Raw genomic sequence first — 21,909 nt, 5'->3', positions numbered from 1 at the left:
AAATCCTTAATACCATAAAACAAAGTTATGTCAAATCTCTCATTTTTAAAGCTACACGAAGCTCCTTTCACACAATGCTTTAAAATGTTATTTATAGTAACAAAAGCAAAGACTTAAGATAAAAGTCAAAGGGATTATCATCAATGGTCTAGCTACACAGAAGTTACTCTTCTAATTTTTTGTTTCATTTGTGGTCTTCAAATATGAAGATGTAACGCAAAAATACTTCCATATCGCTATACAATCTGTTTCAACTACACTATCTTAGCAGACCAGATGAAGCAACAACCAGCTTTTGGACAGCCAGCTACATTAAACAGTAACACGCAAGCTAACAATTCCAACTGGCTTTTGTTGCGTTTCATGTCTGTTTTTTTTCAGCATCAGTGTCCTTAATTAATTAGTGTAATTGTCTTAAAGCTTACAGGAGCAAGAGAACAACTCTTAATTAAGAGCTGGATCCTGTCGGGAGACTAGCACAAGAAATACAAGAATTAAGGTATGACTATTACTAACCCAATATGAACATGTCACCTGAACCATGAGGACTCTCCAAAGGACCGTAAAGCTCACATTCTTCAGTGACAAAAGAAAACCTTTCTTTCAGAACAAAATTTGGAGAAGAGCAAGCAAAAATACTGGAGGGGAGATCCAACACCTAAATAACTTGACAAGCACTACTGTTCTAATTCTTGGGATTTTTCTTCTGCTTTATTGTCAACTAGTGGTAGAGACTTAACTGAACTGTGTTTCGAAACACCACTTACAGGAAAGAGAAGAGTGCAGTAATAAGGGCAATCTATCAATAAAAAATCCTCTTAAAATGTTACCATAAACTATCACCCTCATAGGCAGATGTTCTGTGCTTCATACACACAGAGCTGAGCATTCCCATAGTCAGCAGCCTCCACTCATTTTGTTCAGGCCTCTTTCACCTTTCTATATCACAAATAACAAAAGATCATGTGTAGCAGTCAAATGATAAAAGTTGGATCACTGCTACCTACTTAAAACTATTATCGGTTCTTTTGTGGCAGAGTATCCTTGGACACATTCTGTTCTCCATATTTTTCATTTCAGTATTTTTTATGCAGCATCTTATGGCATGAAATTACTATAAGGCAGCACACTACTTCAGGACTTTCAGCAACTGCTTGAGAGTCCTTGTGAGTTTAAGAACAGCTGAAACTAAAGAGATACAAGTTTTTTCAACTGAAAGGAATCATTATGAATTGCTTAAACTACTCAAGTGTTGAACCTTTCTATTCAATTTGTATGAGTTCCATGTACGACCAGAAAACAATACAGTTTCATCAAACAAGGATCAGCTGAAAGACAGAAGCAAGACAGGATGTTTCTCCTCCTTCCTTTAAAGATTTTCTTTTGTTCTCATTCTTTTAAGTGTTCTATCTTAGTCTATCAGACACAAAAAAAGCAGAAAATGAGTATGGAGATAACGCCCAGGCTGTACATAAGCATTGGTGTAGTCTGCTGCAAAGTACACAGCAAGTTGACATATTAGGTCTACATCAAAGATGTGCCCTTTGGCAGGTTGTAAGGACAGGTTGCAATTTTGTCCATAAAAACGTGTGTTTTACAAAATGGGTTCTGTAACATGAACTGTTAGTGGTATGCCACCATTCCACTGATCCTGCACATGCGTTCATTTCTCAGGAATGCTTGTAAGCTGGGCTATGCCTTGCCCTAAGATAAGCAGACTTGCATGAGGAAAAAAAGCAGTGTGTCACAGACAGAAAGATTCAACTCTCTGCAGGAGACTTCTACCACAAAATGCAAGTTCCAGTACAGGGCATGTCAGTGGCTCCTGTTTTACTGCCTGTAACACGTACGTGGTATTTACAACAAGGGCTGAATATAATGGGACTCCCTTCCTGCTCATGTTTTAAAAACTAAGGGAACAGCTTGAAAAAACACTGCGTTGCAGGAACTTATGTTTTTGAAGACCCTTTAATCAAATACCAAAAAATAGTAAATGCAACACTGTCAGTTTGGAGCCTCACCACTTAGACTTACATTACATTACAATGTATTTTAAGACTGTCATGTAATATATTTTTCTAAAGTACTTCTTCTTTCATTGTGAATGTGGGAAATGGAGAGCTGTGTAATGATTTCAGGCTCGAGTCCAGTTTTTGTACTTCTTTTTATCCGTAACTGTTACATGATGCATTATGAGTCTCAGTAAAAGGTGAATATAGAGACATGACCATATCAATTTCTCTCATAATTACTGTGAGAGAAATAGTAATAGAGAGTGAATGAGGCAAAAGTGTAGCCACAGAAGGAAGATGATTTTATGACTATGAAACAGAACTACTACGGAGACACTGCTGGTACCGTAACTGCCTCTCCCACAGACTTCCTGCACAGCTTTGAGTAAGGTGCTTAATCCTTCCATGCCTCAACTCTGCATGGGTAAAGCAGAGGTCAAAATACTTAACTTCATAGGCATGTTATAAGTATAGAAACATTTGCCTTTGGGAAGCTACTGTGTGTTGCTAATAATAGCTATGTATGTACAATTGAAACATAAAAGAAAAATATATTTTAGCGCTGAGTTTGAAAGGTGTATAGAAAATTAAGCATGGCACCTCACATCAAACAAAGAAAATAAAATGAAAAATCAGCAGCTGCAGTGAGAGAACTTAAAGTACTTGGAAAACTAGCGCGGAAGTACATCATTTAAAGTCTAGATTGTAATATATGGGCATGCACAACAGAGTGAAAAAGCAATGCCAGTTCTGCCATTTCTTACTTTTTAGCACTTCACTTTGAAAGCTCAGTATTGTTGTAATATAAGGGCTTTTGTAGAAAATTTAGCACGTAAATAGCCACATATTTGCTGTACATATTAATTCAACCTCATGTTCCTAAAAATAATTCAGTAGCACACAATTTTACAACACATTGATCTAGGTAACTCATGAGTCGTTTTTTGGTGAGTAGGTATCAATCACTTCATTGTTTACTTGTTGCTGGAAAGAAATTGATTTAATCAAACCTTGCAGTAATACATTATTGATGTATCCCAAGAAAACGAAGTCATAATGAACCATCAGGGTCCTAACATAAAACACCGTAAGGAGTGGCAATTTGGCTTCAATTTTTCATTGTGATCTGCAAACATATGTCACTACACAACTAAAGCCCAGTGCAAGACTGTAGTTAGTCTGAGCAGCATTATGTATCATTCACTTGGGACAAGTTCTCCATAACTTGGCAACCCCAGGAGGCTAAACAAAACCACACTGTGGACCTTGTGTATCTCCACCTCTTATATACAGCAGTGTATCATTTTCACTCGATTTTAGCAAGTCATGCCCCTTCTGGGGGAAGCAAGAGGTGATATGACATCATGAAAATGAGAGAGAGTCATAGCCTTTCTCCTCAGCACTGGCTCAGCCTTTGTTCTCCACAGGCTTTAAACTTTTCCCTGTATTGGACCACATGGGAATAGCAGTTTTATTCTATTCACAATAAAATTCCTTTATTCACATTTGTCAAACAAAACACAGCTTGTAGTGGCAACTGCAGCAGCACCCTGAAAAAGTTTAGAATAGATTTGAAATATTTTACAGACTTTTGGATACATGTTGCCAGTTTAAAGCATGGAGAAACAAGTACTGTAGCAACACCCACTGTCAAAATTGTTTTGGCAAAGGTGAGTTAAACTTTTTTTACAATCGGGAGAAGTAAGACAGGACAGCAGCGACACTGTGTCAGAACACCTTCACTAAAGCCGCATTATTACAAAATGTTGTAGGATATACAATGAGCCATATCAGAATTTAGCACTGACCAAGCATATGAGAATTCCTCGGTACAGCTTACAGAGACATCTATAGGTAGCGTCTGTCTAATACCTTATAATTATTTACGTAGGAGAGAGACTGAACTTTCTCTGTTGGAATTCATACAACGAGGTGAAAACATTTTTACAAGAAATGTGCTTCACAACTAAATAAATAATAGTAATAAGATATAAATAAGCACTACCAAAAACAGCTGCACTGTTAGCACAGACATGTTACTTAACCAATTAAGTCTGTATCAGAGATAGATAAAAGATAAAGTTGGAGTAGCTATAAAAAGCAATACAACCAGCAGCCTGTCTTTCCAGCTTTGTCATCTTTCTAGGCACCCAACTGAGGCTGAAGCAGACACAACTTTGCGGAAGATACACAAACGTGTACAACCATACATGCTGTATTGTGCATAAGTGTTTGCTGTAAAATTCCTGGAACGGAGAGAACCCATACATACTCCGAACTGAGATACAACATAAACAATGTGCTATCTATTACACTTAGCAAACAATAATACAGAATCATGAAAACAGATACAGTAGGGTAAGGGAGACAGTTTCTTAATGAAGTGGGAACAGACTCGGTCTCCAGAGCCACAGAGCCTTTCCAGAAGTGGGTTTGATTGCCCTGGATATTTGCCTGCTCAGTGGGGGAAGCAGAGAGGGTGAAGGGAAATCCCAGGACAGAGTTCTCTAACGTCCTCGCCCCTCACCCCAGTCCTCCTGTCCGCACTGAAGGGACGAAAAGGCAATTCCCAGATATCTCACTTTTCTCTAGAATTAAAAGGAGGGGTTTTCTCGGGATATCTGATGCGCGAACTTGCAGAGGTAGAAACAATCCCTGGGTATTTACACACACATGCAAAAGAAGAAAAGAATAGGCATTTCCTCACACATACACCGAAGAAGGGATGTAGCTATTTCTCCTCTCCAGGCGGGGACGGGAGGAGAGCAGAGAGGGCTGCCTGTACCGCCAGCTCGGGCTCACGGCTGCCCCGCCAGCGCCGGGGGGAGGCAGCCCCTCACCAACACCCACACCCACACACACCCCTCACACACACACACAACCCCCCCTCACACACACACACAACCCCCCCTCACACACACACACAGAGGCACGCCCGAGCTCCCCTCATGCTGGGGCACCCCGGCCTCTCCCTTCACACACTAACTCGCACACTCCCTCCCTCAAACCGTTCACACACGCACTCACACGCTCCCTCCCGCTCACACACACCGCACACACACTCCCGCGCCGGCACTCCTCCCTCACACTCACTCCCTCACGCACACACTCCTTCACGCTCCCTCACACGCACACACACTCTCTGCCTTCATTCTCCCTCTCACAGAGTCCCTCACGCACACTCTCACTCCCTCACATATGCGCGCACACACACACTCTCTCTCGTTCTCTCTTTCCCCCCCGCCCCGCACGCTCGCCCCAACCGCCGGCAACAAAGCGGCGAGCAGCGCGCCGAGCTGGCGGCGGCGGCGGGACGCGCGCGGCGCGCACACACACACACGCACGCACGCACCACACTCACACGCACACACCACAGTCACACACAATGCTGCCGCGGCACCTACCAGGCGGGCAGCCTCGGCCCAGGTGCGGTCCTTCTTCTTCCTCTTGTCTTTCATGTTTGCATCTCATTGAGGTGGTTCTGGGGGGGGGGGGCGGGGGGAGGGCGGACCGGGGGGGCGGGGGGGCCCGGAGGGGTTCCGCACGGACAATGATACGGTGACACCGAGCTCTGGAGCCCCCGGGCGGGAGGGGCGAGGGAGGAGGAGGCGGAGGAGGAGGAGGAGGAGGAGGAGGGGAGAGGGGGCCGGGCCGGCTCGGCTCCCCGCAGCGGCGGCGGCGGCGGCACAGCTGACAGCTTGAGGGATGCTCCGCTACGCTCACAACAATGCACTATGACGTCACGCGGGGGAATGGCGCCCGCACCAAACATCCCCGCGGCGGCGGCGGCCGCCCTCGCGAGGAGGCCGCCCGAGAGCGCTCCTGCCGCCAAGCCTCGCGAGAGCGGCCGCGGCGCCGCTCTCCCCCGGGCGGGGGGCGGCGGGGAGGGGAGCGCGGCGGGAGGGAGGGAAGGTGGCCGCCCGCCGGCTGGCGCGGCCGGACTACCGCTCCCGTGGTGCAGCGCGGCGGGCGGGGCCTCTCCCGGGGGACGCGGCGCTGAGGGCGCTGCCGGGGCGGTGGCGGTCTTTACTGCCGGCGTCGCGGTTGCTGTCGGGCCCCCTCCCCGCCCGCCACCGCCGCTCGCCTATTTTCGCGCCGAAAGCGCATAGGGGGAACCCAACCGAAATTGGGGCCCGGCCCTCCCTCGGCGTGCGACCTCCTCGCTGGTGCTTACCTACGGCTGGGGCGGCCGCCGGGCCGGGGGGCGGCGGCGGCGCCGAGGGGAGCGCGGCGCTGAGGGGAGGGCGGCTGGCGGCGGGCGCCTCTCTCCCCGCGGCCGTTCCCGCCCGTCCCCTCCTCGCTTCGTTTCGACCCGAAATGTGACAAACCGAACCAAGCGGGTGCCGGCTCGGAGGGATCCCGGCGGTAGCGTTGTAACTCCTTTTCGTGTCGGAACAGGAAAGAATATCTTGTTCCCGTGTAAACAAAGGAGTTGATGTGCTGCGCTTGTAAAACTGCTGAAGGATGTTTTCTTTTATTGGGCGACCTAGGATTGAGGCACCCACGAAGTGCGAAGTGAAGGGTTTAGCACACCTTCCTGAGTCGCAGGGTACTGGGATGTGGGTTTTCTCCTGTTCCCTTCCCTCCCCCAAATATGAAAGTATACTTGGAATACTAACGAAATATATTTGGCATTTGTTGTTTAGACTGAAATGAGTTAGAAATTATTCAAGCTTTTGTGTATCCATCTGTTCAGTCCCTCTTCCAGCAGCACCCCTGTTCGCCTTGCCTACTTGCCCTCGGTAGCATTAAACCTGATTTTCCCACAAATGTGCAGTTTACTGGAGGGAAGTAACATCATTCCCAGCTACCACAATGCTTTGGCTTTTTTATCTAGGAAAGGACGAGGGGCAGCCCTGAAGAAAGCAGAAGTGGTGACCTGACAGCATTCCCAAAGCATTTTTCAAAGAGTGCTTAGATAGTGAACGGTGTTCCAGCTGCAGGCGCATGCTGCTATTCCTCCTCATCTTTATGTTCTAACTGGAAATGATACAGGGAAGACAGTTCTTCACCATGAGACCTTTTCAGGTTTCATAGTTCATTCCCACTTAAAAACATAAATGAAACAAAATTCTGTTAAAACAGCTGGTTCCAAATTTAGTTTTGATTTCAGACTGTATAATATTGATTGGAGGATTTTAGTGTGCCTCAGAAACGTTCTTGAGAGAAATGATGTTGCAACTGGAATGTTTCAGGTTCGACAATTAGGTTGTGTAAATTTTTTACAATCGTCCAGTTGTCAAAACAGCTACATATTCCTTTGTTATTTACTGAATACCTTGTCACCTTAGTAACATTTGGAAAGGAAATGCTTGCTATGTGTCTATGTTTCTTTGACTTTGTCTTCTGCCTTTTATGTCTCTGTCTCTACTTCCTTTTTTCTTCCTTTCCCATTTCCTCACCTTTAGTAACTTTCTGTTCCTATACCATATAGGCTTCATTCATGTCTCATCCCCCATGCTAAAAGCCTAAGTCCGTAGTAATTAAGTACCTCATTAAAGCTGCCTTTGAAATACCCTAATTGTTTTTCAGTAGTGAAACAATGTACAGTACAACAAAACAAGAAAGCATGGGCAGGTTTGTCAGTCACTCCCATCGTAAGTGGCTGTTTTAAGACAGAAAGAAATGTTCTGCATTAGTTCCCTGTCTGTTCACAGGTAGATGATGATCCAGTTGCTGATCTGGTTGCGTCGTGTGGGTAACGTGAACTGAACTTCCACTACTCAGGAGAGCTCTGGTGTTGCAGTGTTAGTGTTGGTGCTGGACAGAGGAGGACATATGTCAGGTAAAAGCAATTCAGGGAGCCTCTAAAGCTAATCTGACTTTGTGGATTTTTTTTTTGGTTGGTTTGGTTAGTTTCCAGTATTGCCTGTTGCAGTAAGAATCAGACATTTATTTGGTATTTCTATAGACACCTGGAATAATCCTTTCAGTATTACATCTTTTCTATTCAGCTGGTGAAGAAATGAGACAAGTGTCTGTGCTGTCATTTAATTCATTTGCATCATTCCTACAAAGACCAGGGGCGCCTAAGTTCCTTCTGTTGTTCACATGCAAATGCTGGAAATTATGTACTTAGAGTTAATGGCACTGACTTTGCTGGGGAAAGTAAAACCACTTATGCTGTATCAGAGCAGAGAGACGTTGTGCCTTCTCTATGCTTTCACAATGAAAAAAGAAACTAATCTGGGCTCCTGAAATGAAATACACTGTTTTCTGCAATAAATGTGGTACCTTTATTGTGGAATCCAATCAAGATTGCCAGCACATGCAGAAACTAAGTGACGGCTTTAAGGGAGTTAAAAATCATGTGTAAGTCCAGAAGCACAGCAGAAGAAGGTCAAGTTCAGCTTATGGAAGAAAACATTTCCCATTGATTATAGATAGTATTTACTGGATGAATTGGACCTGACAATATAAGAGATGGTAACTATTGCTTCTCTCACTGACTTGGCAATAGAAAAATTGAGAAATGGTGAACTGTGTTCAAACTGCAGCCACTGGAACTATGGCTAAAAGCTCAGCATAACGTAACACACATATGTACGTGTATATATATATGTCTGTGTGCACGTGTGTGCTGTATAGTAACATATTGTAAACCAGATTGGATAACCTGCAAATACTGCAGAAAGATGCTATATACAAATATATGATGCATTTCTATCTAAGCAATATTTATGTGACGTTACAGTGCCAGATGTTACTGTTTTGACCATGGATGGAAGTAGTTAGTTATTATGGATGTGTTTATGTCCAGTTACTTTTTCTTGTTTCAGAAGAATGATCATATACTAATAAAATAACATTGGACGCTGGCTTCTGAGCTTCAGTACTCAGTGAATGCATATACCCGCAATGCTATAGAAGTTTGACACCTGATGTTATCTAGCGAGCTGCCTGAAGACATTGTTCTTGTTGTTTCCTGCATAAAAATGCAGGACTTCCCATATGTACTGTTGATTTTTTTTTATTGTGTACAGTAATATTCCTGTTAAGCAGAATTCTGTGAACTGCACTACATATGCAAGTGTGTGTGTGTATATATATATGCATTGCTTCAATACAATGAAACACTGCTGCAATACAAATCCCAGTTTCAGCTCTTACAAAAGAAATAGTATCAGCTATTACATGGAAATGCTGAATGTGTACAGAAGGATTTATTCACAGCATGACAATTCAATCTGATGTGCCACTTTTACAATGGAAATTATATTCTCTACAATTGCATAAGAGATGCTGAGTTACAAGATAGTTTAAAAAAATAGCCCAGAAAGATACTAATGGAGAGACACTGCATTTTCTGAATTAGTTTCAGCATAGTGATGACAAAAAGCAAACTGGAATACTTGTTTTTGTGTGGACTTAGGGAAGCCAGACAAAGCCATTGTGATTGACAATTAACCATTTACAGATACTGACATCGTGGTTGCAGAGTATGTTTTCTACGTGTGATTTAAAGTGCGCATATTGCCAAGTATCCAGACAGCTTGAGTTTCGCATTTATTACAGTTAATGGAACTTCTCTCTTTTAATCGTACGCCATATGGACCTGAATCAACATCCAGAGCTTTTCAAATATGTTAATAATTCTTAATAACAAGCCCGGAATGGAGTATTATCTGGATGATGTTACTGTATTTGGAAAGAATCCTGAAGCTGAGAAAAAAACCCCTACAGGCTGTACTTCAACATGTCAATACAGGAGGGCTGAAGCTGAATTTTGGTAAATACTAAATCAGATGCACAAAGTAGTCTTTTCTTGAGCATGTCATCTCTCCACTGGGATCAGAAAAGGTCGCAGAACATGTAGACGAGCTCACCCTTCCCAGAAAAAAAAAAAAACACAACAATTATTTTTCAAGTCTCAAATCAAGGTGTACATTGTCTATTACTAACTCTGCAATGCTTGCAGAACTATTAAGAACAGTACATTGCAAAATCTGAAATTTACCCAAGACGTATCTCACCATAGCAAATTTTCAAACAATGAAAGCTTTGACTGTGAGTAGCCAGGGTTTATACTGTCATCTTCAGTGTTCACCACAATTGTCATTACTTTTGTCTCAGACCAGGAATGGCCAAATGCTATAAACATAGGGCTATTTGCTTTACTCCCTCCTAGCCCTCCAGCAGCCAGATAAACACTGTGGTCTTTTTTTATGGAATTGCAGCTGAACTAATAAACCTAATTGCAGCTAACCTGAGGTTGACTTTGCCCTCCCAACAGATGAGCATGGAGAGCTTACCAAGCAGTCACCTTCCAGCCAACCAACCTCCAGGCAGCACTTGCCTCAACCGGGCTGGCCATCACTTTTTCATACTACAAATATGGAGCCACTTTTCCCCTAATCCATGGGCACAATTCCTGTGAGAAGACCATAGTGTTTGAACCATGAACAGTTTAGAAGATATCATAAAAGTGTTGGAAAGAAAACATTTCTTTGTGCATGTACTACAGAAAAGTAGGAAACCTGCCTCTGAGGCATTACACTCCAACTGCATACAGATCACACCTCCTGGCAGTTCTGTTAACGACAGAAAGGCTCAGAGGAGCAGGAACTGCCTGCAGATGGCTAGCAAGATTACTTTCGTTTTTATATGCACTGCTTAGTAAAATCAAAACCACAGCAGCTGATGATTTATCTCATCTGCTCTTTTTTAGACGCTTATCTAATTGATTATATGGAAGTTGCTGTATGGATTATAAATATGTTTGCTGCAATTACAGGAGAAAAATTTAAAGCTGTTTGCTTGTAGTGTCTGATTTAAGAGAAATTACATATCTTCCTGTCTAGAAGGCGATTCAGGAATTCCAAATGCATGGATGCTAATCTAATACCATGTTTCAGCCTACAGAATGAACTTCATCCTCAAGATAGGTATGTAATGAAATGTCATCTCATGTTATATGGAATTTTAAGGAATTGTGAAGGTGTCCCAGAAGAATTACAAGCAAAATTTATACATCATGCTCGTGGTAAGTCTCAAGTTGTCAAAACAAACCAAAAATTACAGGACCAAGTACTGGTGGCCAGAACTCGGTATGAAGGACTGAAGCTTAATGCTAAAATCACTTACCAAAATTAAGACAAGGGACTCATGCCGTACCATTACAGCCTACCCCTTATGTTTTTTCCTCCATGAATGACTGCCCCTTTGGGCAGTTACTGTAGCTAGCTAGCTACAGTAGATGACATCATAAAGTCACCAAACAGAGCATTTACATTGTGTGACATCTGCTGCTATAATCACTTTCTTCTCTGTTTTCAGCCAAGAACAAAAGCTGTAAGAATTAGTACCATTTAACTTCTTATAATGTGCAACTTTTTTCTGGGAATGCATATAAAAGGTCATCATTGAGTTACCTTAAAGCTGATGAAGAACTAGAATGTTAAGGAGAATTTTGAAAGACACTTCACAGCTCACCTGGCAAAAAAGCTTGGAAGACCTTCTCAGTGGACTAATTACAAATTTAAGGAGTAACATACATGTAATCACATAAATAATTTCCAAAACTAATGCCTGGAGAGCTACACACACTGAGTTAAATGTTGCTAGGCTGAGGATCTCTAAACCTACCATAGTAGCACAATCAGATACAAAACAATCCAACAGCATGAAAAGTAATAACGATCATTGTTGTACTACAGATCTGCAATTCAAATTTGGCTTTGCAAGTGCAAAACCCTGGAATCCTCTGAAAAGCGGAGTCAGAGTTTATGTTGTCTCTCAAGCCCGTTGGAAAAGGACTACATACACATAAGCTGTCTTTGGGATAAGTACACACCTGCTTGCACCTGCTTGCCAAGGGCAACTTAGAAATATTCTGAATCGTCTGCGCGCATAATAGACTGCTTTCCCTTACCTTCTCTGCATTATAGGACAAATGAACAAAGATAGCCTGGTCAGCCTTCTGCTAGCTGCAGATAACTATCTGCACGCATCAGAAACTTTTAGACGATAACAACAACATAGCACAGGGATAAAACGTTTGTTAATAAACACCACAGACTTCTTAAAAAGGAGAGTACGGTCGATGCAGTATTGGTGATAAACGGCAGAGGGCATTTCTCAGGTGAGCTGATGCGAAAAAGCAAATTCGGTCTGGGGAATCTCTTTGTGTGTTTAGTCTAGGCTCTTGCTGCTGAGATGGTGGTGGTTTTTCTCCTTTGCTGCTCCCTTATGGCTATGGAAGCAACTATCAGTTATACCACACAACATATGATGCTTTGGCACAGGTCAATAAATGGCTCTGGTTTACGTGTATTATATCACATTTTTCTATTTGACCTGTGGTGACTGCAGGAACAACCACCATCTTCTCTCCTGAAGTTAGCAGAGGAATGTATCCGTGCTTGGAGCAACTCTGCTGATTAAGGCTCCAGCTCTGCAAGAGACCTCATTCACACCAATAGTTGCAGCATCAGTGCCATTTTACATGATGACTTATATTAGCTATTTGAATCTAAAAATTATAAAAGCCAAATAAAGACCAAATGAAATAGTTATTAAAATGACAATATTTTCTTATTATCAGTAATGTGTTGTAATCTGGGGCAGGGACTGATCTTTGGGAGTGTGATTGTAGTGTGGTAACCACACCAAAAATTGGGCGGTAGGCTTCACAACAACCACCATATATAGATGTATATATTTAAGTTAAAATTATGCACAATTGGCTTATATACCCTTTAAAAATTGTTAAATAGTAAGTTTAGAAATTCTATTAATATTGCGAGAAACCAAGAGTCTTAATTAAAACATACTGGTCAGAACAATGAGGTTAAAATTTTTAATGTCAGAGTATTTGGTGCTTGATTTCCTCAGTCGTTCTGTTTTTGTCTTCAGCTACCCTCTGCTACATATCTCAGATAAACTTATGCCCACACTAGGACAATTCTGTCAGCCAGCCCTTCTCTATACTCCAGCTGTTCAACCACAGATCACTTATGCTCAGAGCTTTAAGAAATAAAGAAAATTAATATTTGATACCACCTTTTACCTGTTGTAAGAAAGAATTTCCCACTACAGCTAAGAAGTAAAACCTTCATTTCTGTATGTATATACAGTTCATCATGCTCATTATAGCCACAAAACCAAATTAAAATATAATATCAATACTGAGCATATGACACATCACAGTTTAGTTGGCATGTATTGGCCCAATGCTATTTCAAAGTTTAAAGGAAGATGAAGTCTAAAGCCCTTGCTATTCCCAGATCTATACCTGTTTCAATTTAAAATATGTGAGTAGCCCGCTGAAGTTCATGAGACTAGTTGTGTTAAGGAAATGTTTAAACATTAGTAGAACCAGGCTTCCAGCATGGCAGCAGGTAATACATGTACTGGAAACTATTTGGCTCTGTTGCTGAGGGCACAGGGATGACACACATACCTGCGATGTCTGCATCTGCTGTTTCTTTGTAAGCTACTAAAAAATCAAAAGTGGGTGTAGTACTTTTCTGGTACACCTAAAAGATCTTGTAGTAAGATATAGGAGGGACACATAGAAATTAATTTTTGAATTCTCTTGTCTCCAGATACTTTTTAAAAGTTACCTTATAAAAATGTGAGTTTATAAAGTTGATCCTGGCGTAAGAAAGTTAATTTTAAATAACAATTTTAAAATTAATTCAGCACACACTCAGATGATTTTGTATGTTCTTCTAGAAGAATTAGCACCTATGGACGTTCACTGTCAGTACCGCAGGTTACCTACATAACTACAGTAGGTTTTAAACGGCCATTGTGAGGTTTATGGATTGGAAACACTTTCACCAAATTATGACAAGTTACTGGAAGGCTAATTTGGAAAATTTAAGGATTTGCATGGCAGATGACTCCTCTTTTTGGAGCCTGAGGTTAGGGCAGGGGCAGGAAGTAAATGTTACAAGGCAGATTATAAGCGTGCAATTCGTAATAAAGGTTTGTGGACTGTGAGCTTTTTAGATCAATCACTTCAAATAGCTGGCTTTTAGGTTATACTCAACAATTGTAAGGGAGAAAACCTGTAAGGAAGTTACTTTGGGAAATGAAAGAATCTAACGCATGCTGTGAACAGGAGAATATCACTTCTGATCAACAGCTTTTATAGCTGACTAGGTTGGTCTATTCAGTTTTCATTTAAGAGACGATTAAAATAATCTTATAATTTTCTGCATTCAGTCTGCTAGAATTTATGAAAAAGGAAAGAAAATAGTTATGCATAATTACTGAAAAGAGTTGCAAAAGAATATGCTGCATGTACAGCACCTAACCTGCCTTTATGAAGGCCAGCCATTTACATACATGTGGGAGAAGTAACCAAAAATAAGACCTTTTATACAAAATGGAGAAATTGCCTTTCTTTATTTGTTTTAAAAGATCTAAATTGATTATTTATAAAAAACAAGGTAACTGGTACAAGGAGTGCATTATAAGCAGTTTTTCAGAGCATGTGACAATGTTCTATATTAATAAGCACGTGGGAATGAAAACATCACTTATACCAATCCAGATACAATGATATTTTCAGGTAGATAAATTGGAGTGTTACAGCTCAGCAGCAAAAACCATACTGTAAAACTTCCTTAAACAAAACACTACATATGCTGGCTAAATTCTTAGATGGAAAGTTGCCATTGAGCAAGGCACCAGCTCACAACCTATACATCATTTACATGGCATGCTGCATGGCAGTATACATTAGCTATTATGCAATAGAATCATATAGGAAAAATACAAAGATGTGTTTTTAACCTACCATCTGACAGAGATCACTGCTATTTTTCAGTTGATTGGTACTCGCTAAGCAGCCCAACCACACGTACTGCAGCTGCATCCAGTCCTAGGTCCATTCAGCCTATAATTAAATGTGTCCTTGCAATTTCAGAGAAAAACTGTTCATTTTCAGTTTTCCAAATGAGGAGTAGTCTAAGGTTACTAAGACATATACAAGGCTGTTTCTCTAACTAATTCTTTTGAAGACCTGTTCTCTAAACATACATGGAGGATTCATTTCATGCATCCATGAGGTGATCGTAAGAAATATTTCTTGTGCTTACAGGCCAGAAAGAGGCTAAGACGCCTGAATTGGACTGAGGCAGGAATGCCTTAATCCAAAGTCACAAACCCCAAAGCTTTTCCCCAAGACTTTCCTTGCCTGGAAATGCATAAAGTCCTGTGGAGCCTGTCTGTTGTGCTGTCCATTCCATGCGTGCTTGCTACCATGCTGCTTCTGTGCATGCCTTCTGTGAGCAGCCAGGCAAGGCATCGAAAGCCCTATCTTAAAGGTAATAAGCAGAGTATGATGGGTCTCCTTGTTCCCTTTAGTGATGTACTGAAAGAAAATGGTCTACTTGTGATCAAAGAATTTAGCAAGGTGCCTAATATTCCATCTCTACTTCTGAAAATAGGAAGGTATTGTTACTTTAATGTTGTAGTTATACTTTTAAAAAGAGTGAATAAACTAGCTAGAATATACAGATTTTCTTTCATAAGATCAAGTTTCACTTAAAATTACTTTAGCTGTACTCTTGTGGTTATCCATACATTAAAGCTTTTTTTTCTCTTTTGGCATTTCCTCTGTGGGGAAGAGATTGGAACAAGAGTTTCAAGTTCCAAAATAAATGGAGGATGGTGATTCTCGTCTGAACAAGAAAAACTGTGGTCGCCGTAGTCAGGATTGCAAACCAGATTTGTTTAAAAAAAAAATAAATCATGTGAAATCCAACGAGGCGCAGAGGAAGAATAATGTTCAAATCAAGATGCTCCACTATTGCAGAAGTTGTACACTCAGATGCTGGCTCTGCTCCCTCTTTGAATCCCTGGAAGTCAGTTGCTTTTTCTCTAGCACAGTTCTCCATCTCTAACCAGAGATATTAATATTTAATTTCTTCCTCCATTTGTCTTCCATGCTTATTCAAATTGAAAGCTTGTCAGAACAGGGACTGAAAATCTCTTGGTATGTATACATCGTGAAATAAAGTGGAAACTTGATCTTGGTTTGGTCTCTCAGGCTACCATATGAAAGAACTTACATATATTTGTATATATATTAAGGTAAATGGCAGTTGTGTGATATTTGAAAAATACAGTTTTCCCAGTGTAAAATTATTACCTCACCTTTTTTTCCATATAGGTATCTAGGGAAAGCCAAATGTTGAAATGTGGCATGTGAATAGCCCACTCTGTCGGACTGAGTGGGAGAAAATTGTCAGCTGGCCAATGACAGCAGCTTTCTGGATATTTTGCACAACCAGAACACCACAAAGATAGGAACCAGCAATAATTCTATCAGACTGCAAAACACACTGGGTTTGGCAATTCTGTACTGTCGTGGTTTAACCCCAGAAGACGGCAACTCAGCCCCACACAGCAACTCGCTCACTCCCCCAGTGGGATGGGGGAGAGAATCAGAAGAGTAGAAGTGAGAAAACACGTGGGTTAAGACAAAGACAGTTTAATAGGTAAAGCAAAAGCTGCGCGCACAAGCAAAGTTAAACAAGGAATTCATTTGCTGCTTCCCATGGGCAGGCAGGTGTTCAGCCATCTCCAGGAAAGCAGGGCTCTGTCACGCGTAATGGTTACTTGGGAAGACAAAAGCCATCACTCTGAATGTCAACCCCTTCCTTCATCTTCCCCCAGCTTTAATTGCTGAACATGACGCCATATGGTGTGGGATATCCCTTTGGCCGGTTGGGGTCAGCTGTCCCAGCTGTGTCCCCTCCCAACCTCTTGTGCACCCCGAGCCTACGCGCTGGTGGGGTGAGAAGCAGAAAAGGCCTTGGCTCTGTTTAAGCACTGCTCAGCAGCAACTAAAACAACCCTGTGTTATTGACACTGTTTTCAGCACAAATCCAAAACACAGCCCCATAGTAGCTACTATGGAGAAAATTAACTCTATCCCAGCCAAAACCAGCACATGTACAGAGGAGTTTTCAGCACAGATGCAAACATGAGAAGTTGTTACTGGACCTAGTGGCTGTATATCCTTTCTAAGGAGAATTGTCTTCCTCTCTTTATTTTTAAATAAAAAATATTAATTGTGTGGCTGGATTTTTTCTTTTCTAATAATTCAATTTTCTGAGGAGTTTGAGAATCTGATAACAGTGATGTAAATTGTCATACCTCAGTTCAGTTTCAAAGGGCCCGTTATACTGAGATCTTCTCAGCTGTCGCAATTTTGTGACTGGAAACCACTAAACCAAACATTTTTAAGTATAGTCAAATGGTTTAAATTCAGGTGAAGTTGGTCTGCTTTAACTTGAAGAAAATTACTCTTCAAAAATTACTCTTTAGTCATTAAAATATGAGATACTGAAAAGAAATTCAGCCATGGATATAGTCATACTTTCATTACCAGAAAGTGTGGAGCCAACATGGTTTGCCTTACTTTTATAACTCCTGAACCTCTGCTTTCCAGTATTAAGACCACACAAGCTGATTTCAAAGTCTGGAGGTAATGAATAGGTCTATGTTATTTTTATGTGATTTCAAGGAGATGTACACAACACTGTTCATGCTGTTTGCTTTGTCCTGGAATTAATATATGCACTTTACTATGCAAACAGGTGGGTTTTTTCATCAGCAGTGAGAGGGAAAGGGTAAGAGGACACTCACCAGATTAAGTAATTTTTTGCGATCAAAAAGGGAGGCACAAAAAAAATTACATGTAAAATGTGATTTATTGACTCTTTTAGCTGCCGTTGTTCCATTTTTCCCCCGATGGTTATTATTTTAAAATTCCAATACTCAGTATTCTTTGAACACTGGCAGTAGTGTTCTATCTTTTACAGTTGGGAATTTCAGCTTTCAGAATATTATTCCATCTGGAACATACAGGTTTTGACCTTTTTTCCTAAAGGCCAGATTTCAGTAGCTTTATGGAGTTCAATAATCTACAAGGTATATTTCTGCCATATTTTAACATTCTCAGTGTGTTCCATAATTGGTTGATTAAAAATGTAAAAAGGTTGAGATGCAGAACAGTTTGTATTTATGCACCTATGATATTTATACTTCAAATAGTTCCCTGACATTTTATTTGGAAGCTGATATGTTCTTCCAAATAAATAATTCAGATAACGTATTATATTTTTGTAACTCAGGAATGAAAGTCAGTACTATTCATAGTGCTGTTGACATGCCTTCTAGTAATTTATGGAATAATTATGACCATATTTGGGATATGTCTGTTCCCTACATTTCTGATTTGTCCTCCTCCAATACATCTTGACAATGTTGTTGTTATTCATGTATGTTTTACGGACTGAATATATTTAAAGATAGACAATTCATTCCAGACAAATGCATTAAAAATATAACACAGCTGTGTGGAGCTGACTTTCTCTATGAGTCCTTTACAGTAGACATTTGGTTAGTAATGAAGGAATTCTGCAGTTCTACCCATATTCTTAGCCCACGAGACCATGAATGATAATTTGTACTGAATCATTTTCTACATCTGTTTAAGCCTCTAAAGAATTCCGATTATACATATATGAAGTGCTTTATTTCAGGAAATGGGTGGTAAGCAGCATTGTACATATATAGAAAAATTTTACACAAACGTCTAGCCTTACTTATAATAATTTTCTCAGATTTTAATTTTCTCAGGTGAAAGAACTACACAAGATATAAACTTATTTCCTCTTCAGTGTTTTTAATAACTCCTCTTATGATTGTATTTTACAAGTGTTTTAAAAAGTGTCATTCATGTTGAAAGAAAGAAAATATTCTGAAGAACAACACAGAGGACTAACTGATGTTAGTGCAAATTTTAAAATGGGGAATTAGACTCAAGGGAAGAAAATCAGTGGGAATTTTGCCATTGACTTCACGAGGTCAGGATTTTTTCCAGCCCCCACTATATTATCTGGGAATGTTGGTTTTACACATCTTGTTGAAATTCATGCTTCAGTAGTACAATGCTCATGGCTATCATTCCATGAGCCTTTGAATTTGCAAGGGCAGCAATATTAACATGAAAAAAGCACAACTAATGCTTGTCAACATGTGTAACATTTTATAAACCTACATGCATGTTGTGATTCATTATCATTTAAAAGCAGAGTTCCATCAGAAATGACATGGCTATTCGCTTTGAGAAAACAGCTAATTTAAAAAATTTCCTTAGAAAGTAAAGATTTGTCATGTCCTCTGAACTGAGTAACTGAAAATATAATTAAAATATCACTATTGGGTTTATTAAGAGTAATAAACTTGATTAACAGACTCCTTTTTGTTTAAATTGACAATTTGCTTTAGGATACCATTGATAATTTATTTAAACTAATTCCTTGTGAAAATTAAGTATTAATTATGAAATTAACATTTCATAATGGTAGCATAAAAATGCAGATCAGATGCAGATAAAGATTGGCATTTTTAATTGTTTTGTGTGCTACTCATTTTCTTTCATCATAAATGAACACTGGATTATTTTAAGTGATTAACAAAAATATCCCAATAATATTAGAACATTTAAAAACCTTGACTATTTCTAAAATGTATCTTGTCACAGTTAACTGGTTATTCACAGAATTAAGAGGATAATCAGTCTCTGAATGTTGATCAAAAACTCAGCTCAGAGAAAAACATATAAAAGAATCAGAGGTAGACTACTGCCATAATTACATACCATTTGGTAAGTAGAACTATTATTAAATTAGGAGTGGCAGAATAGGGAATTTAGAGTAATTTTGTTGTAATTATTTAATATAATTTTTATGTGGTAGAAATTGTTTGTATTTCTTTTTCTCTCTGGTCAGAATTTTTCTTGTAGAAAGCCATAGAAGAGTCTCTCTGATCTGGGAGGTTGTTCATTATTTAAATGTAACAGAAATATATCTGTGCTCTATGCATCAAATACATAAATACATAAACTTCCTGTACCAGTGAATGTTTTAAATTATTTCCATATATAGAACAGCTCTAGAAATTACCAGGGGCAGTGTTATTATGGGAACACTAGCCTTTTTTAGAAAAAAAATGCAGAGCAAATATTACTAATAAACTCTGAGACCCACAAATTAAGATGTGATAGGTAATGTATTTCTTTCTGAATGCTCACATGACCAACAGAGCATTACTTTGTGTAGATTTTGTTTTTGTAGGCTGTGAAGTTGTTACAGAAGAGCTCTTCAGAGAATGAAAAGATAAATTTGGAATGGAATATTTTTTGTTTTTAAAAATACCATTTTGGTGTCAAAGCAAAGGAGGTCTACATCATCATCAGGAAATAATTGACTTTACTAAAGAAAAGGTTTCAATTTGATACATATTTTTAAATACCATGTTGCTGGAAATATGAACACTGCATTTGTAGATTCTGATGTAGAATTACATTTTTCCCCCTCTAGTTTACATCTTATTTGAAATAAAAATTTCAGATTCCAGCTGCATCTACTTTCACACTTTATTTCAGGTAACTCCATCAGCCAGGCTCCTCTTCCCAAGACTCTGCTGTGCTTCCTGTAGACTGAATCTTCAGGATGCCTCTGGGTTCTCACTTGTGCTCCAACAAAGTAGGTAAAAACCCGGATGATAAAATGGTGAATCTTAATGGAATTAAAATTCGAGCTAGACCACTACAGCAGTTCTGGAAAAATATTTCCAGTGTCAAAGTCCAAGTAACGTTGGCACTTTCTGAATACTCCTAATATTGTATCAGTTAGTTCTATTTTACTCGCTCTGTAACAGCTTTCATTTAATCTGTATCTGCTGCAGTATTTTTTAAAAGAAAGTTCCTAGCAGGATCTTGCTATGGAACCTTTTTATCCAGAAAAGGAATTCTGTTTGAAATAGGGGGATACTAAAAGGGTTAGCAGTGGTATATCCAAGCTACTAAATGAGTTTTTAATTACTGTAAGTAAATGAAACATTTCTTTAAAATGTAATAAGCACATTCTTGACAAGTTCACATGGCTTCATTTTCACCTTAAAAATAAACATCTCTTCTTACTTCTGAATGTATTTAACAAGTTTAGCAAGTATTAAAAGTAAGATAGAAAGGTAATAATTTACATGCTTGCACAGACCAATAAGAACAGGGAATCCATTTTTTCCTTTCTCTTTTGGTGTTTTATTATATATACTTCTAGGCAATTTAGACAGTATGCATTCATGAGCATAACAGTCAAAATAAATCCAAGAAAACTCTGACACTGTTTCCACAAGGTAACAAAAGCCTTTAGAATGCTTTCTCAAAATCTGCTACATATATATTATTAATTTTGTGCTCTCACCAGATACTGTGCCATGAAAATATACTGCAAATAGAAAAATATAGTTTTATTGTTCAGTAATATGCATGGTGATAATGATATGAAATAAGAATGCTGTTTTCTCCAAACAAAACAAACATTATCAGATGACATGCATTTTAGATTTATATGGAATGTTCACTAGATTAAAAATTCATTACATTTATTGTAGAGATTTCTGAAATTCAGAAAAAATCTGTTTCATTATTGGATTCCTTCAAACTTTTCCTATGAGGGCTCTTTTAATAAGAATCCGAACTATAAAGTATAATTAAGGGCGAAAGAGCATCACTGCTGTGAGTACCTAGGCTATTGTCAGTCTGCATGATTTAAGTCTTTGCATTATCTAGGAAACATGTTAGAAAACACAATTGTTTTCTCACAAGTCACTATAGTGTAAGATGTTTAATTTGCTTTCTTCTTGAAAGCCAATCAAAACTATGCAATTTTAAGACCTTAGACCTTCTGTGACACAAGTTTTGAATGACAGTTCAGACAGGGGAGATGTGTATTTGAGTGTATCAGTTGCAGTCTGAAAAAAACCTGAAAACTGTTATGAAAACAATTATTCTTTTTGTCTATCTTTATGTTAGTGAAGTTTCATTTAAGCTATATAATAAATAATTAAAAATAATACCGCTTGCCAT

The 21,909-nt window shown here is 39.6% G+C and overlaps 1 protein-coding gene across 1 annotated transcript in view; it reads right to left on the bottom strand.

Moving 5' to 3' along the window:
- ASXL3 (ASXL transcriptional regulator 3) overlaps positions 1 to 5,821 on the bottom strand; it is a 132,285-nt gene extending 126,464 nt beyond the window's left edge. Inside the window, exon 1 of the mRNA XM_075084955.1 lies at positions 5,417 to 5,821. Coding sequence (XP_074941056.1) covers positions 5,417 to 5,470 — 54 coding nt within the window. The 5' untranslated portion in view covers positions 5,471 to 5,821. The remainder of the gene's footprint in view (positions 1 to 5,416) is intronic.
- Positions 5,822 to 21,909: the final 16,088 nt, after the last annotated feature.

Source organism: Phalacrocorax aristotelis, chromosome 2 (assembly GCF_949628215.1).
Source record: "Phalacrocorax aristotelis chromosome 2, bGulAri2.1, whole genome shotgun sequence".
Lineage (NCBI taxonomy): Eukaryota > Metazoa > Chordata > Aves > Suliformes > Phalacrocoracidae > Phalacrocorax > Phalacrocorax aristotelis.
This window is presented reverse-complemented; position numbering and strand designations above follow the sequence as displayed.